At 48.3% G+C, this 19815-nt stretch overlaps 7 protein-coding genes across 7 annotated transcripts; 3 read left to right on the top strand and 4 right to left on the bottom strand.

Moving 5' to 3' along the window:
- Positions 1 to 49: 49 nt before the first annotated feature.
- On the top strand, positions 50 to 847 carry AO090011000143 (class I SAM-dependent methyltransferase; the record flags this gene model as incomplete). Its single annotated transcript, XM_001825773.3, has 1 exon — positions 50 to 847. The coding sequence occupies one exon, from the start codon at positions 50 to 52 to the stop codon at positions 845 to 847; it is 798 nt and encodes a 265-aa protein (XP_001825825.3).
- Positions 848 to 1424: 577 nt separating this feature from the next.
- On the bottom strand, positions 1425 to 2206 carry AO090011000142 (uncharacterized protein; the record flags this gene model as incomplete). Its single annotated transcript, XM_023232807.1, has 3 exons — positions 1425 to 1434; positions 1505 to 1703; positions 1786 to 2206. The coding sequence occupies 3 exons, from the start codon at positions 2204 to 2206 to the stop codon at positions 1425 to 1427; spliced, it is 630 nt and encodes a 209-aa protein (XP_023093378.1).
- Positions 2207 to 5011: 2805 nt separating this feature from the next.
- Positions 5012 to 6229, bottom strand: AO090011000141 (uncharacterized protein; the record flags this gene model as incomplete). Its single annotated transcript, XM_001825771.3, has 2 exons — positions 5012 to 5633; positions 5691 to 6229. 2 exons carry the CDS (start codon positions 6227 to 6229, stop codon positions 5012 to 5014), a joined length of 1161 nt encoding a protein of 386 aa, XP_001825823.1.
- Positions 6230 to 7103: 874 nt separating this feature from the next.
- On the top strand, positions 7104 to 9939 carry AO090011000140 (uncharacterized protein; the record flags this gene model as incomplete). Its single annotated transcript, XM_023232805.1, has 2 exons — positions 7104 to 7305; positions 7673 to 9939. The coding sequence occupies 2 exons, from the start codon at positions 7104 to 7106 to the stop codon at positions 9937 to 9939; spliced, it is 2469 nt and encodes an 822-aa protein (XP_023093377.1).
- A 1888-nt stretch (positions 9940 to 11827) lies between these two features.
- On the top strand, positions 11828 to 12897 carry AO090011000139 (WW domain protein; the record flags this gene model as incomplete). Its single annotated transcript, XM_001825769.3, has 2 exons — positions 11828 to 12683; positions 12749 to 12897. 2 exons carry the CDS (start codon positions 11828 to 11830, stop codon positions 12895 to 12897), a joined length of 1005 nt encoding a protein of 334 aa, XP_001825821.1.
- A 1013-nt stretch (positions 12898 to 13910) lies between these two features.
- Positions 13911 to 15876, bottom strand: AO090011000138 (uncharacterized protein; the record flags this gene model as incomplete). Its single annotated transcript, XM_023232804.1, has 8 exons — positions 13911 to 14155; positions 14224 to 14379; positions 14412 to 14452; positions 14554 to 14867; positions 14940 to 15039; positions 15077 to 15212; positions 15275 to 15708; positions 15788 to 15876. 8 exons carry the CDS (start codon positions 15874 to 15876, stop codon positions 13911 to 13913), a joined length of 1515 nt encoding a protein of 504 aa, XP_023093376.1.
- A 1740-nt stretch (positions 15877 to 17616) lies between these two features.
- On the bottom strand, positions 17617 to 18943 carry AO090011000137 (uncharacterized protein; the record flags this gene model as incomplete). Its single annotated transcript, XM_023232803.1, has 2 exons — positions 17617 to 18685; positions 18750 to 18943. The coding sequence occupies 2 exons, from the start codon at positions 18941 to 18943 to the stop codon at positions 17617 to 17619; spliced, it is 1263 nt and encodes a 420-aa protein (XP_023093375.1).
- Positions 18944 to 19815: the final 872 nt, after the last annotated feature.

Genomic DNA, 19815 nt, shown 5'->3' with positions numbered 1-19815 from the left:
TACTAGTATCCAAGTCACTCAATCTAATATAACTACAACTATCACCACAATGGGAGTCTATACAACCGATCACTCAACTTCTGTTCTTCAGACTCACAACTGGCGCACCGCGTCAAATTCCACAGCCTACCTTCTCCCCCACATAACCTCAACTTCCAAGATTCTCGATATCGGCTGCGGTCCTGGCTCAATAAGCGTCGACTTCGCAAGCCGTGCACCCCAAGGTCATGTCACTGGAATCGAGTATGTGCCTGACCCCCTGGATCAAGCCCGCGAGTTGGCATCCTCAAAAGGGTTGACAAACATTGAGTTCCGTGTTGGGGATATCCACTCCCTCGATTTCCCCGATAACACCTTCGATATCGTCCACGTCCACCAGGTACTACAACATATCGCAGACCCAGTCAAAGCTTTGCAGGAAATGCGGCGCGTCGTGAAACCCGGTGGAATTGTCGCAGCACGGGAATCTTCGGTTATGACTTGGTATCCCGAGAACAAGGGCATTGAGGCATGGCTTGACATCACTATCCGAATGGCCAAGGCTAAAGGGGGGAATCCACACCCGGGTCGGTTGATTCATGTTTGGGCCGAGGAGGCTGGGTTTGAACAGTCTAGAATTCAGAAGAGCACTGGATCGTGGTGCTTTAGTACCCCCGAAGAGAGACAGTACTGGGGTGGATCGATGGGAGCAAGAGCGAGGTCTTCTGGGTTTGCGAAGACGGCTCTCGAGGAGGGATTTGCAACGAAAGAGGAACTGGAGAGCATCTCTGACGGATGGAAGAAGTTCGTGGATGCGGAGCAGGGATGGTTCGGATTGTTGCATGGTGAGATTTTGTGCCGGAAGTGACCTTTCTTTTGGATCTAGTGATGCCTACTTCTAGGCGTGACACAGGATTGTATCTAAGGTTGGAAGCACATATAATCACAAGAAATGATGAGTTACCGTATTGGTGATGATATAATTCGATAAATGCCAAGTCACTAGTGAGTAAAACCTACAACCCCGGTAGTGAGATAAGTTGAGAGTGGCGTTGACAAGCAACATATCGCAAGAGAGCCTTAGGTACAGACTCGTTATAATTCTGGAACACAGAAAATAGCTACTCCAGCCCCAGAAATGTTCATTATGCTTCGATGCCTCAAGACCTCAACAGTGAATGCTGGACAGTTTGAAGAACTTCGGTGATCACATTAGGAAGGCATAAAATATAATGGGGTTCCTTCAACTAAGCCCAGCCACCTGACCGCTCAGACAAATTGCCTACTTGGCCTTGCCATGCTTCGGGCTTGGGTACAATATCAGGACCGATCCCCACGGGTTGAATTCTGATATCAGGCTTAAAATCCAAATCTATAAATCTGTAAACTAACATAATCAACCTGTGCATTGTCTACTAAAAGTCTCTTTCGGTATAAAGTTTGAACTAGATAATACTAAGATGTATAAAAGTATCAGCTAATTTACTTAAAGTTTTATTTGTAATAGGCTGTGATATTTCCTAACGTCATATAGAATATCCCTAATGAACCCACCCATTCATATCCTAGGCAGCTTGAATACCCACAGTAGCAGGGTTTTCTATAAACGCAATCAGTAGGAATCAGCACCTTCATTCCAATATCACAATATGGGCAAATGGTAAACCACTTACTCCGTATCAAATCACCATAAACCTGTCCATCGATTAATGTCAGAACCGTACCTATATACATCCGTTAGCTTGGCTCTATTCCTCATCCAAACAACCATAAGCACAAGCCCTAAATCGAAACGCCAATACATACCACCATTCGTAAGGACCAAATTACCACCTTGATCTTCAATAGTAGTCTTTTGAATCAAGTCCTCGCCAACCTCTCCTCCCTTCTTGTGCCAGAGTACACGCTTGGGAAGCAGGCTGCGATCCTCGATTACAGATCGTCCAAGGTACCAGCCATCGGACTCGAGGAGACCGTTGCTGAAGGTAAAAACAGCTGGGTTGTTGTGGTCCGCCTCTGCGTGAATTTGTTCTTCGTCGGGGTTGATGTTTTTGGCGATGGGGGTGCCGTTGAGGGTGATGATGAAGGAGGTTGGGAGGTTTGCCATGGTTGTTGATGTTGTTATAGGTTGATAGGAGGGACAATGTGATAGAGGAGTAGTGTGAGAGGGTATTTGAGATAATAAGAAATAAGAAGAGCAAGATGAAGAGGCGGGGAGATCCGGCATTTAAATACTGAGTTACTGGAGGTAGAAGTGGTGTTGTTGCCCCGCTGGGCTCTGTCGATCTTTATTCTTCAGCAAATAGGATCCATCTATGGCCCGATCGCCATCAGTGCTGGGGATCCACAGTTCAGCTCGAGCTGAGCACGAATAATTCCACGTCAGATGCGTTTTGAGTTCCTGAGTACGGACGGGAGTGTTTGTCGTAGTAGTACCGAGTATGATACAGATGAATCATGCCAAGCCCTAAGCCTAAGGTCACGACGAATTTTCCTACTCTCGATCTAGCTAGCTTAAATTGCAGATCGTCAGGATTATCTGAGAGGACTAATAAGCATTCTGCCAATTCTGTCCTACTTTGCGGTATCTTTTGGGGTATCTAAATCCGGTATCTTCATGTTGGAATTTTGTTCCCGGTGTAAATCAAAGCAACTGGTCAAGGACGAGTAAGGTTGTTGCACCATGTAATGTTGGACGCTGAAAGAATGAAGAGACCGCAGAGTCCCACTTTGCTTGCAGCAACCCTGGAGGAACACTATGGCTTACTCATGGTAGTTATTATGCACGCGAGTAAGTTTATTCCTACGCTTACCACACTGCCACTAAAGAGCTGAGGTCTAACTAACTTTAACACAGGATAATTCTTGGAAGTGGCGCTCTGAGTCCTGACTTGACTGCTTTAAAAAAAAGACTTAAATCCCTGTAATGACCCACCATACTACACCAACCGAAGTAAATAGCGTTGTTAGGGTATATCTGATATTGTTTGATCCTCCATCTCTTCTCTTCTTTTCATCCCTCTGCTTATTCCACTTCGTCGCTTTGGTCCCCAAATGTCGGAGGAAACCCTGGAAAATGACGCCGATTTCGGCCGTCTACCGTTCGACAACTTCAGTTCCCAGACTAATGCCACATTCATCCGGTTCTGTTCTGGTTTGACCTCAGCAGTACAGGAACGTTGGGACTTCAATGCCGCGGGAGACAGTCAGGAACAGTGGGAGCGACTCGTTTGAGAATGGCAGAAGCTGACGCTATTGGAACGCTGGGTATCTCCTTCATTTCCCTCACTATAGTAGGATAGTGGCAGGCCTGACCCCTTGGCAGCCATATCAGTACCGTGACGAGCTGTCTTCACCTGCATTAGGAGAGAACATCAGGCGTGTGCTGGCCACGCACCAGACAGTGCACGAGCGTAATATCAGCCTGGTCAGCAGCGAAGGCTTGCAGACCGTCTGGCTGCGGACATGCTACGATCCGGATCTCGCAAGGAAATACGAAGAGCTTAAACAGAGATCTGTGGTGCCTGGGTGGCAGGGCTGGTGGAACGAGATCCTGGATGACCCTGCCCGCTACGACTTTGACGACGGCGGTGAAGGTTCATGGCGTCCGATGTTAGTCCGCGTTCCAGGAATCACGGACTTTTATGGCCTTATTGATATGGATGGTGCCGGGCGTAATATGCAGTACAAGAGTGGACAGAACCATGAGGAAATGATGGCACAGGCTGAGAAGAGCGAGGAAGTTTGGCGGGATCTCGCTCTAGCGGAGATCAAAATCCAGACTGGTCTTTACCTGTTGGACCGAGACTCTATTGAGTCTGGATTAATCAAAATTCTGTGGCTCGATGAGCATGGGAATGTCGCCTGGCATAGCCGGCTGGACCCTTCTACCTCCGACTTCGACGGGTTTATGATGCAACTCCTTAGCGCCACGAGTTTGGTGGAGTTGGCCGGCTATGACGGCACCCGTGGGAGTCTGATTGAGAGATAGACGTGCTATTTCGCTCTAGGAAGAAGAGAAATCCAACTCTCAGTATTCTTTACTCTAATAGGAACAGTGTTTTTGGTTTATTCTGGCCTGGCTGAAACACCCGTCTCTTGGCACTTGGTGCGTAATGACAGCTTATTGCGATTTAGGGCCATCCATTAGTTGCTACGAAATGCTCCCCTTTAGACCATTTATAGACTACCAAAATGATAATGACTGCCTGATTGAGTATACTGCGCACGTAGGGCCTCTAACAGGGTCAGCATTTCTGTCAGAGATAAAAAAAAGTAAAAAGCCCTGTCTGATAGGTACCATCCTGTCATTTCTATTGCCAGGCATCATTTCCCGCAGAACCACCTCCAAACAAGTCCTTCCCAAAGAAAATAACCCTAGAAGACTTCAAATCCTTCATCGACCAAGTCTTCACCGGATACCCCGCCAACGCACGCTCCGTCGCGGGCTCATACATATGCCCCAACTACCTCCGCTTCATGGTCGGAGGGGATGAAACAAACTTCGAAGGCGCGTTGGGAAGGCTTGCCTTCTTTCGTGTGAATTGCCGTAACTGGACTTCTGTCCTTGAGTCTTGTGTCCAGGATGGTAATAAAATTACGGGTGGTATGTGTTCTTGGGATGGGGAAGGAGCTTGCCAAGAAGATGGAAATGATGTTCATGGCGGAGGTGGATGAGGGAAGTATGAGGCTGCGTGGGAGTAATTTATTGTATGGGTTGGGAATTGATTTTTCTTTTGAATGGCATTTTTCTTCGATGTGGATGCTTGGTCTGTTCCTCTAAGGTTTTCTTGTTGTCAGATATCGGCGAGTATCGAATCTTCGTCTCTTATGGTATGGAAGTATAATCTGGTCGGTGGTAGGATTTGTCTCAAGGTTTTGAATCTTATTATCTCATTATCTCAACATGTTGTGTCTTCTTATTATGTTCCAATTCCGATGAATAGAGATATGTCAAATAATCTCTAACGCTCCCTGGCTGCTCCCGCAGTCAGTCTCGGCCGGGTTGATTAAGCTGACCTGCAGAGCTTCCCTATTTCCCAGCTGGCTTCTTCAAGGTATCTTCTACGCTCACAACGCTAAGATAAAGCGGCAGATTTACCGTTGCGTCAAACACGCCTGCACCGAGTAGCATCAAATGATCAGGGTACTTCTCAAAGACATGTAAGCTCCGGCTGTATGCGGGCGCTTGAGGTGTGTCATGCAATTCCCACTGATCAGGCTGGCCACCGGCTTGGTTGGTGAAAACACCACTATGATCAGCGTCGCTAACGATTATACTTCCATTATCACCACCGGATGGGGACCAGACCACATAAGGAGACGCATTGGGCTGGACTCCATTGACCATGATGGGGATACCATAGGCAAAGCGGAAATCAAATGGACTGTCGGACATTCGATAGTAGACGGGATAGCCTACTCCGGACCAGCTATCTCCTCCTGGGAACTCGTGGACCAGGATATACTTCCCCAGAGGGGGGATGTAGGAAATGCTGGTCATTCCAGGACGAGCAGTATAGTTGAGGTAGGAAACATCGTCTATCACGGGTCCCCAGGATCTTAAATCCGCCGATTCCTGGTGAGCAAGCTTCTGTCCATGGAGTGGATCACGCTGGTCAGAGTAGAACACGCCGATGGTATGGTTGAAAAATCTAGAATTACACCGTTCAGCGTGTGTAAAACCTAAAATTAGTCAGAATTCAACTCACTCGATGAAAGGCTCCCAAATGCATGGATTTCCATTCGTAATATCCGGTCCACTTCCTCTCGCCACATTACTGACAAACTTCCAGGTATGACCACTATCTTTACTGGCATAGATATCAATGTTTGTGCTCTTGCTTCCCCAGCTGTTTCCACTGGCCAAAATCGTGCCGGCAGGGTAGTCGTCCACAGCAAACGGCAACTCTGCCAGCGCGGGCTGAGCTGACATTCCCAATCCATTCACCTGGTCAGTCAGGTTGGAGATCCAAGACCAGGTAACACCACCATCTGCACTCTTGAATATGGGGAAGTATGGAGTCTTATCGCCCGCAAACGAAGCTGTCGCAAGGAGACTTCCATCAGATAGTTCAACCTGCCGGGGATAGAGAACGGAGTGATTTGAGTCAGGCTGGTAAATGATATTCTCTGCAAAAGTGGACCACGGCCGTGGTGACGGTGTTGGTGGCGCTGGGGTCAAGGGAGGCTTGACTGATTTGACACAAACAAGGCCGGCCAGGCCGAGGAGCAAAAGCTGCGTGAGCATGTTTCCAAATCGGATATATCAATGACAAAGCTACTAGCCTGCGGCTGTCTCAATCGGGCCCTTTCCTCTTGGGCTTCAAACGTTTCATTCAATATTCACCGTAGTATTTTATACGGTTCTCGATCTATGTGCGGGGACCATAGGTACTCTTCCATTTCAAATCAGGAAAATATCCGTGTTGAAAAGGTTCAACATTGTTGAAGCCCTAATCCTTTAGCTGTATAAACGTTTAGCCGTTAGTTCTGAGACAGGCATTTGTGACCTGGAGATTTAGGCTAAAGGCGAGCATGCATAACTTATGATGGAATGGAAGATCTTTCCATTTAGGTTAACTTCTATTAGCCTAATGGAATCAACTGACTTTTCATGGTTCAGTGATCCCTATAGTTTAGGCAAGGTTACTTGAAAGAACGGAGAAGTAACTACCGGGAAATTACCCGCAGACGCGCTCGTTTCTAAGGGTCCAACTGCCGCCAGGGTTGTCGGATTTTGCGGGGAAGCGTTCCCACCTTCCGTAGTCTACTTCGATACAGTCCCGGGACTGTACCAGAATATACGGGGAAGACAACCGGTGGCCCATTCTGAGCAAATTGTTACCTACCCCTCCTCCCACACCGGAGATCGACAGTGCGAGCCAAGTAGGAGCATGCCGGACCTCTAGTCGGTGTGGTTATATCCGACTAAGTATGTAATCAGTAATTTAGCCTAGAGATCAATGGCGAAATTCAACAAGCCGGGATGCCTATATGCAGTAGAACAAGTCCCGCATTCACTTAGACTTGTTAATCACACAGCGGGGTATCATTCTGTAGTTCCTTTCTAGTGATACCTGCATCTTTCAGTTTCTCGGTGCAGAGATTGGAAGAAGATCATCATGGCACCATCTCAGCCCTTTCGCGTCAGTGCAACAGTACTACTGTCTCTCATGGCAGTACAGACTGGTGTACACGCCGCATTTGTCTGTAATCATGACAATTCAGAACCTACAGCAGTCTATAATGCCTCAAAAAGCTACGTTGGGTGTTACTTAGATCCTAAAGTGACGATTTTGACGGCAGCGAAACTTAGCACCATTGGTATGACACCTCAGTACTGTGCCAACTGGTGCGGTCAACGGGGCTTTACATATGGGGGTATCGAGTTTGGAACGTAAGCAAGCTCTCTTTTAACCGAATAAACTATTGGTTCTCACGCTGATCCCCAAATAGGCAATGTTTCTGTGGGAGTGAGCCCGATTTCAGCCTCGCAACCAAGACAAATGAGACCAGCTGCAACTCTCAATGCGCAACTGAACCATCCAGCGCATGTGGAGGAAACTTTGTGTAAGTCAAATGCCAAAGTCAAAGAGAACAAAATGCTAACATTCTGCACCTGTATTTAGCATGTCCTTGTATAAAATCTCAAATCCACAAGGGGGCGGAGTGAATACTAAATTCGTGCCAGCGTGTCAAACCCAGCCCCTCTGCAGTCACCCTGTCTGTGATACTTCATTAAGCATTGCGGAGAGAGTCGATTCACTGGTCAAATCCCTGACCCTGGAGGAAAAGATCCTTAATCTCGTGGATGCTTCAGCTGGATCTACCCGCCTCGGCTTACCTTCCTACGAGTGGTGGAGTGAGGCAACTCATGGTGTCGGCTCTGCACCAGGTGTGCAATTCACTTCCAAACCAGCTAACTTCAGCTATGCCACAAGTTTCCCTGCACCGATCCTAACAGCGGCTTCCTTCGATGACACTTTGATTCGCAAAATCGCTGAAGTAATTGGCAGAGAAGGACGGGCATTTGGCAACAATGGATTTTCGGGATTCGATTTCTGGGCTCCGAACATCAATGGATTCAGAGATCCTCGATGGGGAAGAGGGCAAGAAACACCCGGTGAGGATCCTTTGGTCGCGCAGAATTATATTCGCAATTTTGTTCCAGGACTTCAGGGCGATGACCCGAAGAACAAGCAAGTCATCGCAACATGCAAGCATTACGCGGTCTACGACTTGGAAACGGGTAGATATGGAAACAACTACAATCCGACCCAGCAGGATCTGAGCGATTACTTCCTTGCACCATTCAAGACTTGCGTGCGTGACACGGATGTGGGAAGCATTATGTGTTCGTACAATTCAGTCTCCGGCATCCCAGCTTGTGCGAATGAATACCTTCTCAGTGAGGTGCTCAGAAAGCACTGGAATTTCAATTCAGACTATCACTACGTGGTGTCTGACTGCGGCGCAGTCACAGATATTTGGCAATACCACAACTTTACTGACACCGAAGAAGCGGCAGCCTCAGTTGCTCTCAATGCCGGTGTTGATTTGGAATGTGGTTCGTCCTATCTGAAGCTCAACGAATCTCTCGCGGCAAATCAGACCTCAGTCAAAGTCATGGACCAGTCATTGGCAAGACTATATTCGGCATTGTTCACGGTCGGCTTCTTTGACGGCGGGAAGTACGACAAACTCGATTTCTCTGACGTTTCTACCCCTGACGCACAGGCTCTCGCGTATGAGGCTGCAGTCGAAGGCATGACGCTTCTCAAGAATGACGATCTTCTTCCTTTAGATTCTCCGCATAAATACAAGAGTGTCGCTGTGATTGGACCATTCGCAAATGCCACGACTCAGATGCAGGGCGACTACTCCGGCGATGCCCCGTACTTGATCAGCCCATTGGAAGCATTTGGCGACAGCAGGTGGAAAGTGAATTATGCACTGGGTACAGCAATGAACAATCAGAACACCAGTGGGTTCGAGGAAGCTCTAGCAGCCGCAAACAAGTCTGATTTGATCATTTATCTTGGTGGCATCGACAACTCCCTCGAGTCCGAAACGCTGGACCGGACTTCGCTCACTTGGCCAGGAAACCAACTAGATCTCATCACGAGCTTGTCCAAGCTCTCCAAGCCACTGGTAGTCGTCCAATTTGGAGGCGGCCAGGTCGATGACAGCGACATCCTGAAGAACAAAGATATCCAAGCTCTGGTTTGGGCGGGATATCCCAGTCAAAGCGGAGGCACTGCTCTCCTTGATGTTCTTGTGGGCAAAAGGTCACCTGCAGGCAGACTACCCGTCACACAGTATCCCGCCAGTTATGCCGACCAAGTCAATATCTTCGATATCAACCTTCGCCCTACAGATTCATATCCCGGACGAACATACAAATGGTACACAGGAAAGCCGGTGCTCCCGTTCGGCTACGGCCTTCACTACACAAAATTCATGTTTGACTGGGAAAAGACTTTGAACCGTGAGTACAACATTCAGGACCTTGTCGCCTCATGCCGAAATAGTTCAGGCGGTCCGATCAATGACAACACACCCTTGACCACTGTCAAGGTGAGAGTCAAAAATGTCGGCCATAAAACTTCCGACTACGTTAGCCTGTTGTTTCTCTCCAGCAAGAATGCAGGCCCGGCTCCACGACCAAATAAGTCCCTGGTGTCTTACGTGCGTCTCCTCAATATTGCTCGTGGAAGCGATCAAGTGGCAGAGCTGCCTCTCACCCTCGGCTCACTGGCACGAGCTGATGAGAATGGAAGTCTCGTCATTTTCCCAGGACGTTACAAGATTGCATTGGATCACTCAGAGGAATTGACTTTCGAGTTTACATTGAAGGGTAGCCCAGCGGTGATCGAGACGCTGCCTATACCTGATGTGCAGTATAACTTTACTGTGCCCGTTCATATTCAGCCAGCGTCCACTGAAGCACATAGTTAGCTTTGGTGAGTTGTGTCGTTCCTGATCCGGGGAATAAATGGCTGGAAGTGTTTAAGTTCAAATTATGAGATGGCATGCCTGATCTGTTATATAAGAGCCGAGGATTTTCGCCCTCATAAGAACATAAGTCTTCTGTTTGTTCTTTCAAGAAACCCGCTGGCTATAACAGAAGTAAAGAGGTAAAATAAGTCAAAGCCATTAGGGGTATAATGCCTCTCTAGCGCATAGGCCAGACCGGTATACCTGAAGACCACGTCACTGCTAAGAAGTGCTAAGGTCTTTCTTAATTATCTGACTAGACCATTCTGGCGACCAGGTGCGAGATCAAAAAGTAGCATCAATTCTATCGATTCTACCATTTACTCGACACTTGAACCCTTAAACTGAACTTACGCTCCCTCCGTCTGTTCAGCGTAGACGTCAATGATCGGGCCAGTAAAATCGGGATAATTATATCCAGAGTACCAGCTGTTCATAAGCACTTCCAAGTATTTCTAGCTGGGGGTTACGTATGGTAGGTTGAATAGGAAATATGGATTGGATTGTTGTTCAAGGATCCTCCGCCCTCATATTCCCGATGAGGATGAGATACTCCATATTGCAGAGCCCACCTTCTAATTTCCGCCTAATTAAGGATTCTCCGCTCTAATATCGAAACAGGCGGAGTTGCTGGGGCAACAACCTCGACGCCAAGATACCAGAATGGAAACACTATTCCCTCTTTAGACTCCGTCAACTCGAAAGAAGAAAAAGGCGACAAGAGGGCACATCCGATCCACTTTCAAGGAATCTTCCGGAACGGGCTGTGGCTGGGCGCCTCTCCACAGCCACTGGCTGAGTCACACGTGGCGAGCTCCTGTCTTTCGCTCAATTTGGATGCCGAAGATGCCGGTGGAAGTCTTGCGTGACCCTTTGGTTCAATTAATTAGTCATTTAAACACTCAATACGACGTACAATTCGATCGTCTTCTTTTCAACGTGATACTATGGGCATGGTAGTCTTCCAAGGCATGTGATATATGACTTTTCGAAGCTAAAGGGGCCAAGAGAGGGCAAAGACTCGGTGTCAAGTTGAAGATGTCAGATGGAGAACCCCTCCATTATGCGGGATTTGTGGCTTGTCACAACTCGGCAAGGGTCATTGGAGGGGGATCAATGCTGATACGCCGGTGTGGCTGATGCCTAGAACGCAAGGACTCCGATTGGATGTGTCATCAGTGAGCCATATATTCGTTTTAGTGGCGCCAAGAGACCCTCCACAGGCAGCGCTTTTGTAGGGTATGGTGGGGTTGATGCCCATGATCGAAGATGTCATACTATCCCTCCTGAAGCGAATGAAGACGCTGTCAATAGCCAGATAACTCAGAATGGCAGGTTGAACGTGTGGCGGGAGGATGAAGCACGTCCCCCTCCCATTGAACTCTGTGGCCTGTTTCGGTGCTTCACTTAGCGCTCCGGGATTATTGGGAACAATCAGGGGTATGGATGGAGTCCGACCATGAAATATGTATCTGCCTAAATTTTTGCATCTGAGAGGACAGATCTGCAGCACCACCAACTGCCAGACTATTGACACTTCCCCATGCAACCAGTAATGCAGTGGATACTCTAGTGATATGGATCTCACTATTAGCGAATGGTTTTCAAGCCCCCGCGGGCACCGGAGGCTCCTGAGGTCTCATTGTCATTACTCTAGCGTCTGGCGACTCCATACAGGGGTGTGGTGAGTTGAGACCTAACTAAGGCTGCTCTTTCCCCTCGCCAGATTGAGCGATATATTTAAAGCCGCCCAAACTACTTGCTCTCATTCTATCTTCTTATTCCTCTCTTCCATTTTTTCTTCTTCCTTAGCCTTGATTTGTGTGAACTCCAATTGTCTGCCCATACTATGTCGTACTACGGTGCTCCCCCTCAACCCCCATATGGGCAGCCTCCATATGGACAGCCTCCATACGGGCAGTCTCCCGGAGGCTATGAGCGCCCCCCATATGACCAGCGTCCTCCCTACGGTGAGCGCCCCTCTTACGACAGGCCTCCATACGAACAGGGGCCTCCCGGTGACCGTCCACAATACGACCGTCCCCCTTACGAACAGGGACCTCCCTCTGGCGAGCGCCCACCATACGACCGTCCCCCTTACGAGCAAAGGCCTCCCTCTGGCGAGCGCTCACCATACGACCGTCCCCCTTACGAACAGCCACCTCCCGGCGAGCGTTCGCAATACGAGCGCCCTCCATATGGGCAGCCCCCTCAAGACCAACGCCCTCCGTATGACAGACCACCATCCGAGAGACCCCCATACGAATCAGACCGTTCCTTCGACTCCCGCCCTCCCTACTCCTCCGCACCACCTTCCGCCCGTCCTCCTCAAATTCCCCCACCACCTCTTCCCATGGGTTGGGTTCAGGAATGGGAGCCCAACGCCCGCCGCGCCTTCTGGGTTGAGGTAGCCACCGGCAACTCCCAGTGGGAGCAGCCTTTTGGCGACTCCTCGCGTGACATGGGCCCCGGTGGCCCTCCCGCTATCATGAGCCCCCCTCCTTCCGGCCCGATTAGTCCTCCCCCTGGTGGCTACTACGGCGGTCCCCCTCCCCAGGAGGGAGGCTACTACCCTCCTCCTCAGCAGGGCGAGTACCAGTCTGAGGCCGACAGGAAGAAGAGTGAAAAGAAGAAGATGCTCATGGGAGCCGCCGCCGGTTTGGCGCTTGGTGGTGTTGCCGGAGCTGTTCTTAATCATGAATTTGGTATGTCTACAATCTTACCCCACCCCTCAAAAATTATTGTCAAAACAACAACTAACACAAAATAGGCGGTTCTGACTCCGAGTCTGAAAAGGAGGAGGAGGAGGAGGAGGAGGAGGAAGTCGTCGAGCACAAGATCGTGGAACAGCACATCTACCACCACTACGACGAGCCTTCTGAGGAGCGCGCTTACTCTCCTCCGCCGGATGACTGGTAGTGGTAGTGGGGCACACTCGGATGATGCGCTGGCATTTTTTCCTTTTCTTCTGTCGACTTTCTAGAATAGGTCCTTTGCACTAGCCCGGTTTGGTTTTAGCATGAAAGTGTCTTCGGGTATTTTTTATTTGTTTGCTCGTTTTCGGTCTGCAGGAAACTGTTCTAAAAATATACTTCCTTTAATTTGGATTGGTGGATATGATATCATTTGTAATCTCCTTGTAGGGCTCAATCAAACTTTCTACGAGGAGATAGGAACGCCAATGAGCTTTTGAGCCTTCAGGATTGAAATGAATTTTCGAAGTCCAATACGACTATAATATTGTTTGGGTTTGGCATGGAATTTTCTCTCAAACACCAAGTTAGCCAATCGAGAATCTGTTTGCTACTTGTGATTCCTATATTAGCTGAAGAGACACATTGCCCATTCCTAAGGTCATGTGATTTCCGACCAAAAAGAAGGGATCTCATTGCTGCAGCATTATGCGAGATTTAATATGCAGTTAACTCAGTCATTCCCTTGTATATTTATTTTTGTCGTCAATGCTTAAAAAGTATTTTGTGGGATGCTACGTGTGGAGAATCGTGCTATGGTTTGGTGCCAGAGGCACGTGACCAGCATTAATCTCCGTACATTATCTCTTCCATGATTGACGCCGTACATGGAACGACTTAAATGGAGATGCGACGCAAACTTCGGTCGCTGATAGGAGTTCCCAAATTGGGAACCTAACACATAACGCACATAAGAAAATAAGAGAGAGCCATGTCTGCGCAGACTACTCTTGCTAATAAAAAAATAACTTGAGTGCCAAAGGAATATATATCTGTGACTGGAAGAGCCCTGAAAAATCTGATTCATTACTGGTTCATCTCCTAGTCTAATATGACCACACCTTCACGTGCAATTCTTTTTGATGCTCACTATCAGGTAAAGCCAATCAATTTCAGCATGAACCTCAAGATGGATGTCAAGTTCACAGTTCACGCTTGGAAATAATGGGCCAAGGTGGGTTAAAAGTCACCTCTCAGCGGTAGTTGCGCAGCTGACTGTGTATAGAGTGAAGTAGTGCCCATATTGTCGATATTCTCAAATGCCCGAGAGCCGACTCCCACACCCTGGATATTTGTCTCAGTCATCAAGTCTGCGATGAAATCGGTCAGCATCACATCACTCCCCTTTCCGCTGCTTATCCCGATAGATGCGGGCAAATGCTCAGTGGAGTTGGTTATTCGTGAAGTGTAGGACGTTTGGCCGACTATCCATGATGTATGTTAATCTCTGGCTAGTATGTAAATGTGTTAGGGATAAGGAACAACCCCTTACCAGGCAATATCGCCTCCGGGCCCTCAGAGTAAGGAGACAGATTATAGAAGAAAAAACCGATACCCGTAAACCTCTGTGGCCCATCACGATACGTATCTCGATAGTCCGGCTTCCCAGTACTCCATGGCAGGAGAAGCAGAGTGTCGGAGAAGCCATCTATGGCGGGTGGGAGAATATTGGTCTCATACCAAGACTTGAAGGTTTTCCATCTTTTGAGACCCTCTTTCTCCTGTTCATCCGTTATCGTTGGGAGGTAGCCGCTGTTCGGTTCTCCAATTAGAGTCACACTTTCTTGAAACTTTCTTTTGGAGTGAAAACAACATTACGAACCGCTTATATTGCAACTGGGGGTTGAGAGCTGGATCTCGGCCGTAGGTGTTTCTGTACTCAGTTATGAATGGACTGAGAAAGTCTTTCCATTGAGAGGGATTCCCAGCCCATTCAAAGACGTGCTCAAGGTACTCTTTCATGGTGATATTTTCATGTACTGGTTTTGTTGTCGCCCAGATCTCTTCTAAACTTATACGTGTTCGCTCGACCCCGAGATGCCGTTCCAGTTTAACAATGAAGGATTCTAGGACAGCGTCATGCTCCGTGCTTGTCTCTGACCAGTATTCCACGGGATATAGAACCTTACTGGGTTTCTGCGGAATACATTATGTTATTATGGCCTGTGGAACCTAGCTCCGCAAGAAGTCTACTAGTATTTTACATACCTTGGAAAACGGTGGATCATTGATAGAGCCATAAAGGGCGCGAGATAGCTTCGCGAAAGATGTCGCATCCCGAGCGAAGCCACCGACAGTATCTGCCAGTCTATGGAGAGAGGAAGATAACAGCTGAATTAGCATACAAACTCGTTTCGATCCGATGTGGGTTATCATCATACTTAGTATATGGGATTATCCCCTTAAAGCTCGTGGCGTCCAGTGAGGGTCGCATTCCATAGAGGCCTTGAACGGTAGCCGGAGCGCGGATGCTTCCCAGTGCTGTTTTAGCATTAGCCATCTAAGTGACGACCACTGGTCGCAAAATGAGGATCAGCACATACTGTCAGTTCCCAGAGCAAAGTCCAGCCATACATACGAAGCAACCGCAGCTGCGCTCCCACAGCTACTACCGCTAGTCGTCTGGTATCCGTCCGCACGAGGGTTGAACGGCGCATGATAGTCGACATAGTCGCAAGTCGGCCACTCCGAGTCTGCAAATTGTGTGGTCTTTAATTTCCCCACAACTATGAAACCCAGCCCCAGTAATTTTTGGATAACCTCTGCATTCTCGGTCCGAGGTCCAAGCAGTTGTGTATATGCTCGCGATGAGGCCCCTGTGCGGAGCCCGCAGAGGTCCATGATATCTTTAACTCCAACTCGAGTTCCTGCGAATGGGTTTTCGGGTGTTGGGGAGTGATATAGGCGAGAGGGCACGGCCACGGTTAGCGAAGAAGGATATGTCTCTCCATATGCAGCGGCATCTAGAGGTTTGTAGCTATAAATTGGTCAGAGGAAGCCCTCTTCATCGTGTTGACACATTCTGTCTACCACCAGGGTGAGCAAGCTTCACTGACCAGTATGGATCCTCCGTGGGCACTGTCGGTGCAATAAATGCACCAGCATAATCCGGGTACAGCCGGTATGCTGGGTGCAGCCTTCCCATATTTAAGAAGTATGGGCCCTCATTGAGCGCGCCGGATGAGACGGAAGTTATGTAGATTGAAGATGTATTATACGGCCGCAGTATGTCTTCCGCGTCCTTTCGGATGGACTCCTGCGAAGATAGTGATTGCAGAACGACGTTTTGTAAGAAGTCCGGTGACCAGACATCATCCAACCGGCCGAATCTTTCGATGCTCTCGCTTAGCACCTCTTTTGCGGTCGACGAACCGTGAATTGTAAATACAGTGCAGGGAGCTGTCATTTGGTTGACACCGATAGGATCTCCTTGCTAGAGCGATTCGTGATTGTTTAGTCATTCAGCTATGAGCTAAGCTTTGTTGAGATCTAGATCTCCACGTACCTCAGGGACTTGGTGCATGTAATATGCAGTCTCCCCTAGTCGGAGTGTGATCGAGGCAGACAGTCGGGCAGCCATGGAGGCCATCGGATGTCTAATAGGAATCAGAAGTGGTGAGAAAATAGGTATCATACTCACGGTAGGTAAAAGCAAGCTATATAGCGCTGGCAGGTGACAAGCCTGAGGACAACGCAACAGGGACAACCTCAGGCGTAATGCTTGAAGTTGTTCAGGGTCTCAACGAAGTCTAGTTCACATGACGGTATAGTGGTACAGGCAAACATTTAATCCGACCGCCAGCAGTGGGGTCTGGTAATGTAAAGTTCTAAACAAAGACGTACAAAGGAATATCTGTCCGGACTATGCTAACCATTGAAAGTTTCCATGTTTTATCCCTACATAAACATGCTGTTTTCCCATTTTCTCAATTCCTGACTCTTAGGTATTGATTATGGTGTGAGAATGTGCATTTAAATCTACTAGTGCTCGGGAACGGTGTCCACCAGCGATATGTAAAAGCCGCATTCCTAAACCGTGACTTGGACAAAACGGTCTACATGAGAGCACCAAAAGACATACAGTTACCTTGAGGATACTGCTTACGGCCCAGTGGTGCCCATTATTGATCAAACTAGGCATCAGGTGTGTGGTACCAAAAGCTCCAGAACGCTCTACGTGGTTGGGGTTGGCGCATGCCAGCGTGTTACCCATCTTTCTTTATCAATGACAGGACTGGACTCATGCTCGAGGCTCACGTACACGATATCAGACCAATACCCCGAAGCGGGGTCGGGCAGCTAGCCTAAGAGACGGCTAACATCTCGGTTGCGAAAAATCAGACGATACTGTTGGGTCTTTGAAATTCTGAGCCACCATTTCCGTATGTTCTGTAGACAAACGAATCAGGCGATTAATCAATCCATGATTGCCAAAGTTTCATAGATCCACATACTACTATCTACGGTATCCCAGCTTGACTAAAATGAACTAGAATCCCTATCAAAAGCCTGAACATGGGTATGGGCTGATGTTTCCTTTTTGGGGCCGACATACATCATACATATTCAACAGAGCCAGGAGATATCTGTACCAGCGGCGAGGAAAACCTGTAGGCACCCCCGTTCAGCTGTTATGTCGAAATCACTGTGGCTAAAATGAGGTTGAGGGCATAATTTTCACAGATCAAGGAAGAGCCTGCCGACAATACCTGCCACATTAAGATAGATTTTGGGTGATGAAGTTAAACCTGATGAAGTGTATTGTCCTAACAGTAATAGAGTGTGAATATTTCCAATGTAGATAATCCAGCGTATCACTATCTTGTTCTATGTCTGACTCTGTCTGGAAAGGCGTTGGAGTGTCTTGACTTTCACAATATACATCTTATAACATCCCCGCCATACCGCCACAGATATCCACACTCTCGTAGTTTAACCCGTACCCCTTGTGCTCAGGAATAATGCGGAAATAGAAGTTCGCCGTGTGACCTGTCTCCACAAACCCTATGAAATCCGAGATATCATTGCCAATAGCCATGCCCTGCCATTTCATACTAATATGCCTGGCCATCTTCAGGGCGTCTTGCTCATTAAGTGGAGATTTATTTCTCGTGGTGTAAGCAATTTTGAAGCCAGGCTTATCCCATCGCCTAGTTGGAGTAGAGTTACCGTTGTGTTGACCATCCTCTGGGGCAATTTGCAGGATGTTATCGCCATTACTGTAATGGTTGACCCAAATATTAGTCGCGTCGTTGCCCAGATCAGCATGATACAAGCCACGGATAAGGAATCTCTCGACTAGAGATGGCTCATCCAAGGACCGCTTCTCGACGCTGGGCAGATTGTCGTCCGCCTCGATGCTGGCGAACTCCAAGCTGCTGTCTTTCAGAGCAGTAGTGGCGATATCCATGTAGCTTCTTGCGTTTATTCTGCGAACTGGCTCTCCAGGACGAACTGCTGGCTCCGCGCCATCTTTGCCGAAGATTGCGAAGATCAGCCCCAGAGCGTATCTGATTCCCTGAGCCCAGTCATCGCACGTGGGATCACCATGTGTTATGGCGCGGCAAATGTATTTGGCGGCTTCAGGGCCGAAGGTAACGAAGGCAACCCTGTTGAAGTTATTAGTCGGATGCAAACGGTGCGCGTCGGCGGGAATGCTCTTTACGTACTGGGCTTTTACCGATGTGATTCTGGAGATGAAATAATCGACGCGGCTGCAGTTCGGTGCTCTTTGTTGGAGGGCTCGCAGAGTAAGCCCGGATGGGTTGGGACTAGCTACCTCCAGCTCACGCGTGAACTGCTCCACGGCTGCGGGATGACCATTGATTGCGTCGGCGCCCGCCAGAAGCAGCAAAAGGGACGAGAGGAACTTCATCTGCAGTTGGGATTCCTGAGACACAGGAGAAGGAGCTGGTAAGACACGTTCTAGCGGAGGAAAGTAATAGCTAAGGAACCTGAAGTATGTTCAGCTCGAAGCCAGGAACTAGGCTAAAAGAAGAGGATAGAAGGGTTTGCTACCTCGCTGGTGCCCAAAAGAAGATGCCCAGCAGGCAGTGAATGATAGTTGAGACAAGGGAAATGTTGTCGCTCTTTAAAGCTGGACCATCTTCCAGCATCGATGGTAAATCTATGGGCGACGCTGGTTCACTATCAGACCAATCATCCTTGCTATCAAGTAACGGTTTTTCACTCTCTAATGCTGGGGTTTCCATCACGTTGCGGGATTATTCCAATGGTGTAAACAGCGGGTTGCATTAACCACACAAAAAGATATTAAGTGCATTAGCCAGGGCCTCTGGGGAGTTTCTGATTATGACCTCCAAATGTCTATGAACCCTGCTTCGCTAACACTGGGGAGCCTGCATAACTATAGGACCTAGTGTGGGGGCCAAACACAAGAAGCAATATGAGCACATAGCCTCGGTATAATCATAAGCTATCTACGCTAGAGATGGGGGAGAGAGAAGTGATTTTGATGTAGTTAACGTTCACGTAACGAAGAACCTTGTTCGATCCGTATCAATCTGTTTATACCTTCGGGATAGTAATAAGCTTCGACTTCTTGTCTTGGCCGCTAGCCTTAATTGAGCCTACCGGAGAACCAAAGTTACTACAGGTTTCTGTAGAGTATGGTCATGATTCACGAGCTAATCATTTGCTCGAAAAGACCTCATACTAGTGACACATCCTCTCGGCGCACTTGCCATGTACGTAGACATGCCATAGCTCGTTCAATTCCACCTACCAGGATTGGGGTTTAGAATGACAAGTCGGAGCTTTTGATCAGGTAGAGATACAGGGATTATCCACCTGGCGGGGCCTAATGTGGGCCAATTTTGAACCCACTCGGATTCTCCAACGTTACATCGATAACTATCGGAGGCTGGTGCGTTGTAGTTCAAGACCTCGTCCAAATATCAAGTCGTAACTTTTACAAAACATTTTACCGACCTTGACAGGGGCCGAGCTCCACACTGCCAGTTAGGGAGGATCTATAACTAATATCGTCACTGTTTTCTCCCTTGAAGTAACACGTCTCTGCTTGCTAATATTGAATCAGCCCTTGATTGTGAGCGTGATGCAC

Source organism: Aspergillus oryzae, chromosome 7 (assembly GCF_000184455.2).
Source record: "Aspergillus oryzae RIB40 DNA, chromosome 7".
In the NCBI taxonomy this organism is placed as follows: Eukaryota; Fungi; Ascomycota; class Eurotiomycetes; order Eurotiales; family Aspergillaceae; genus Aspergillus; species Aspergillus oryzae.
Note: the sequence above shows the minus strand (reverse complement) of the source record. Positions and strands in the feature narration are given on the sequence as shown.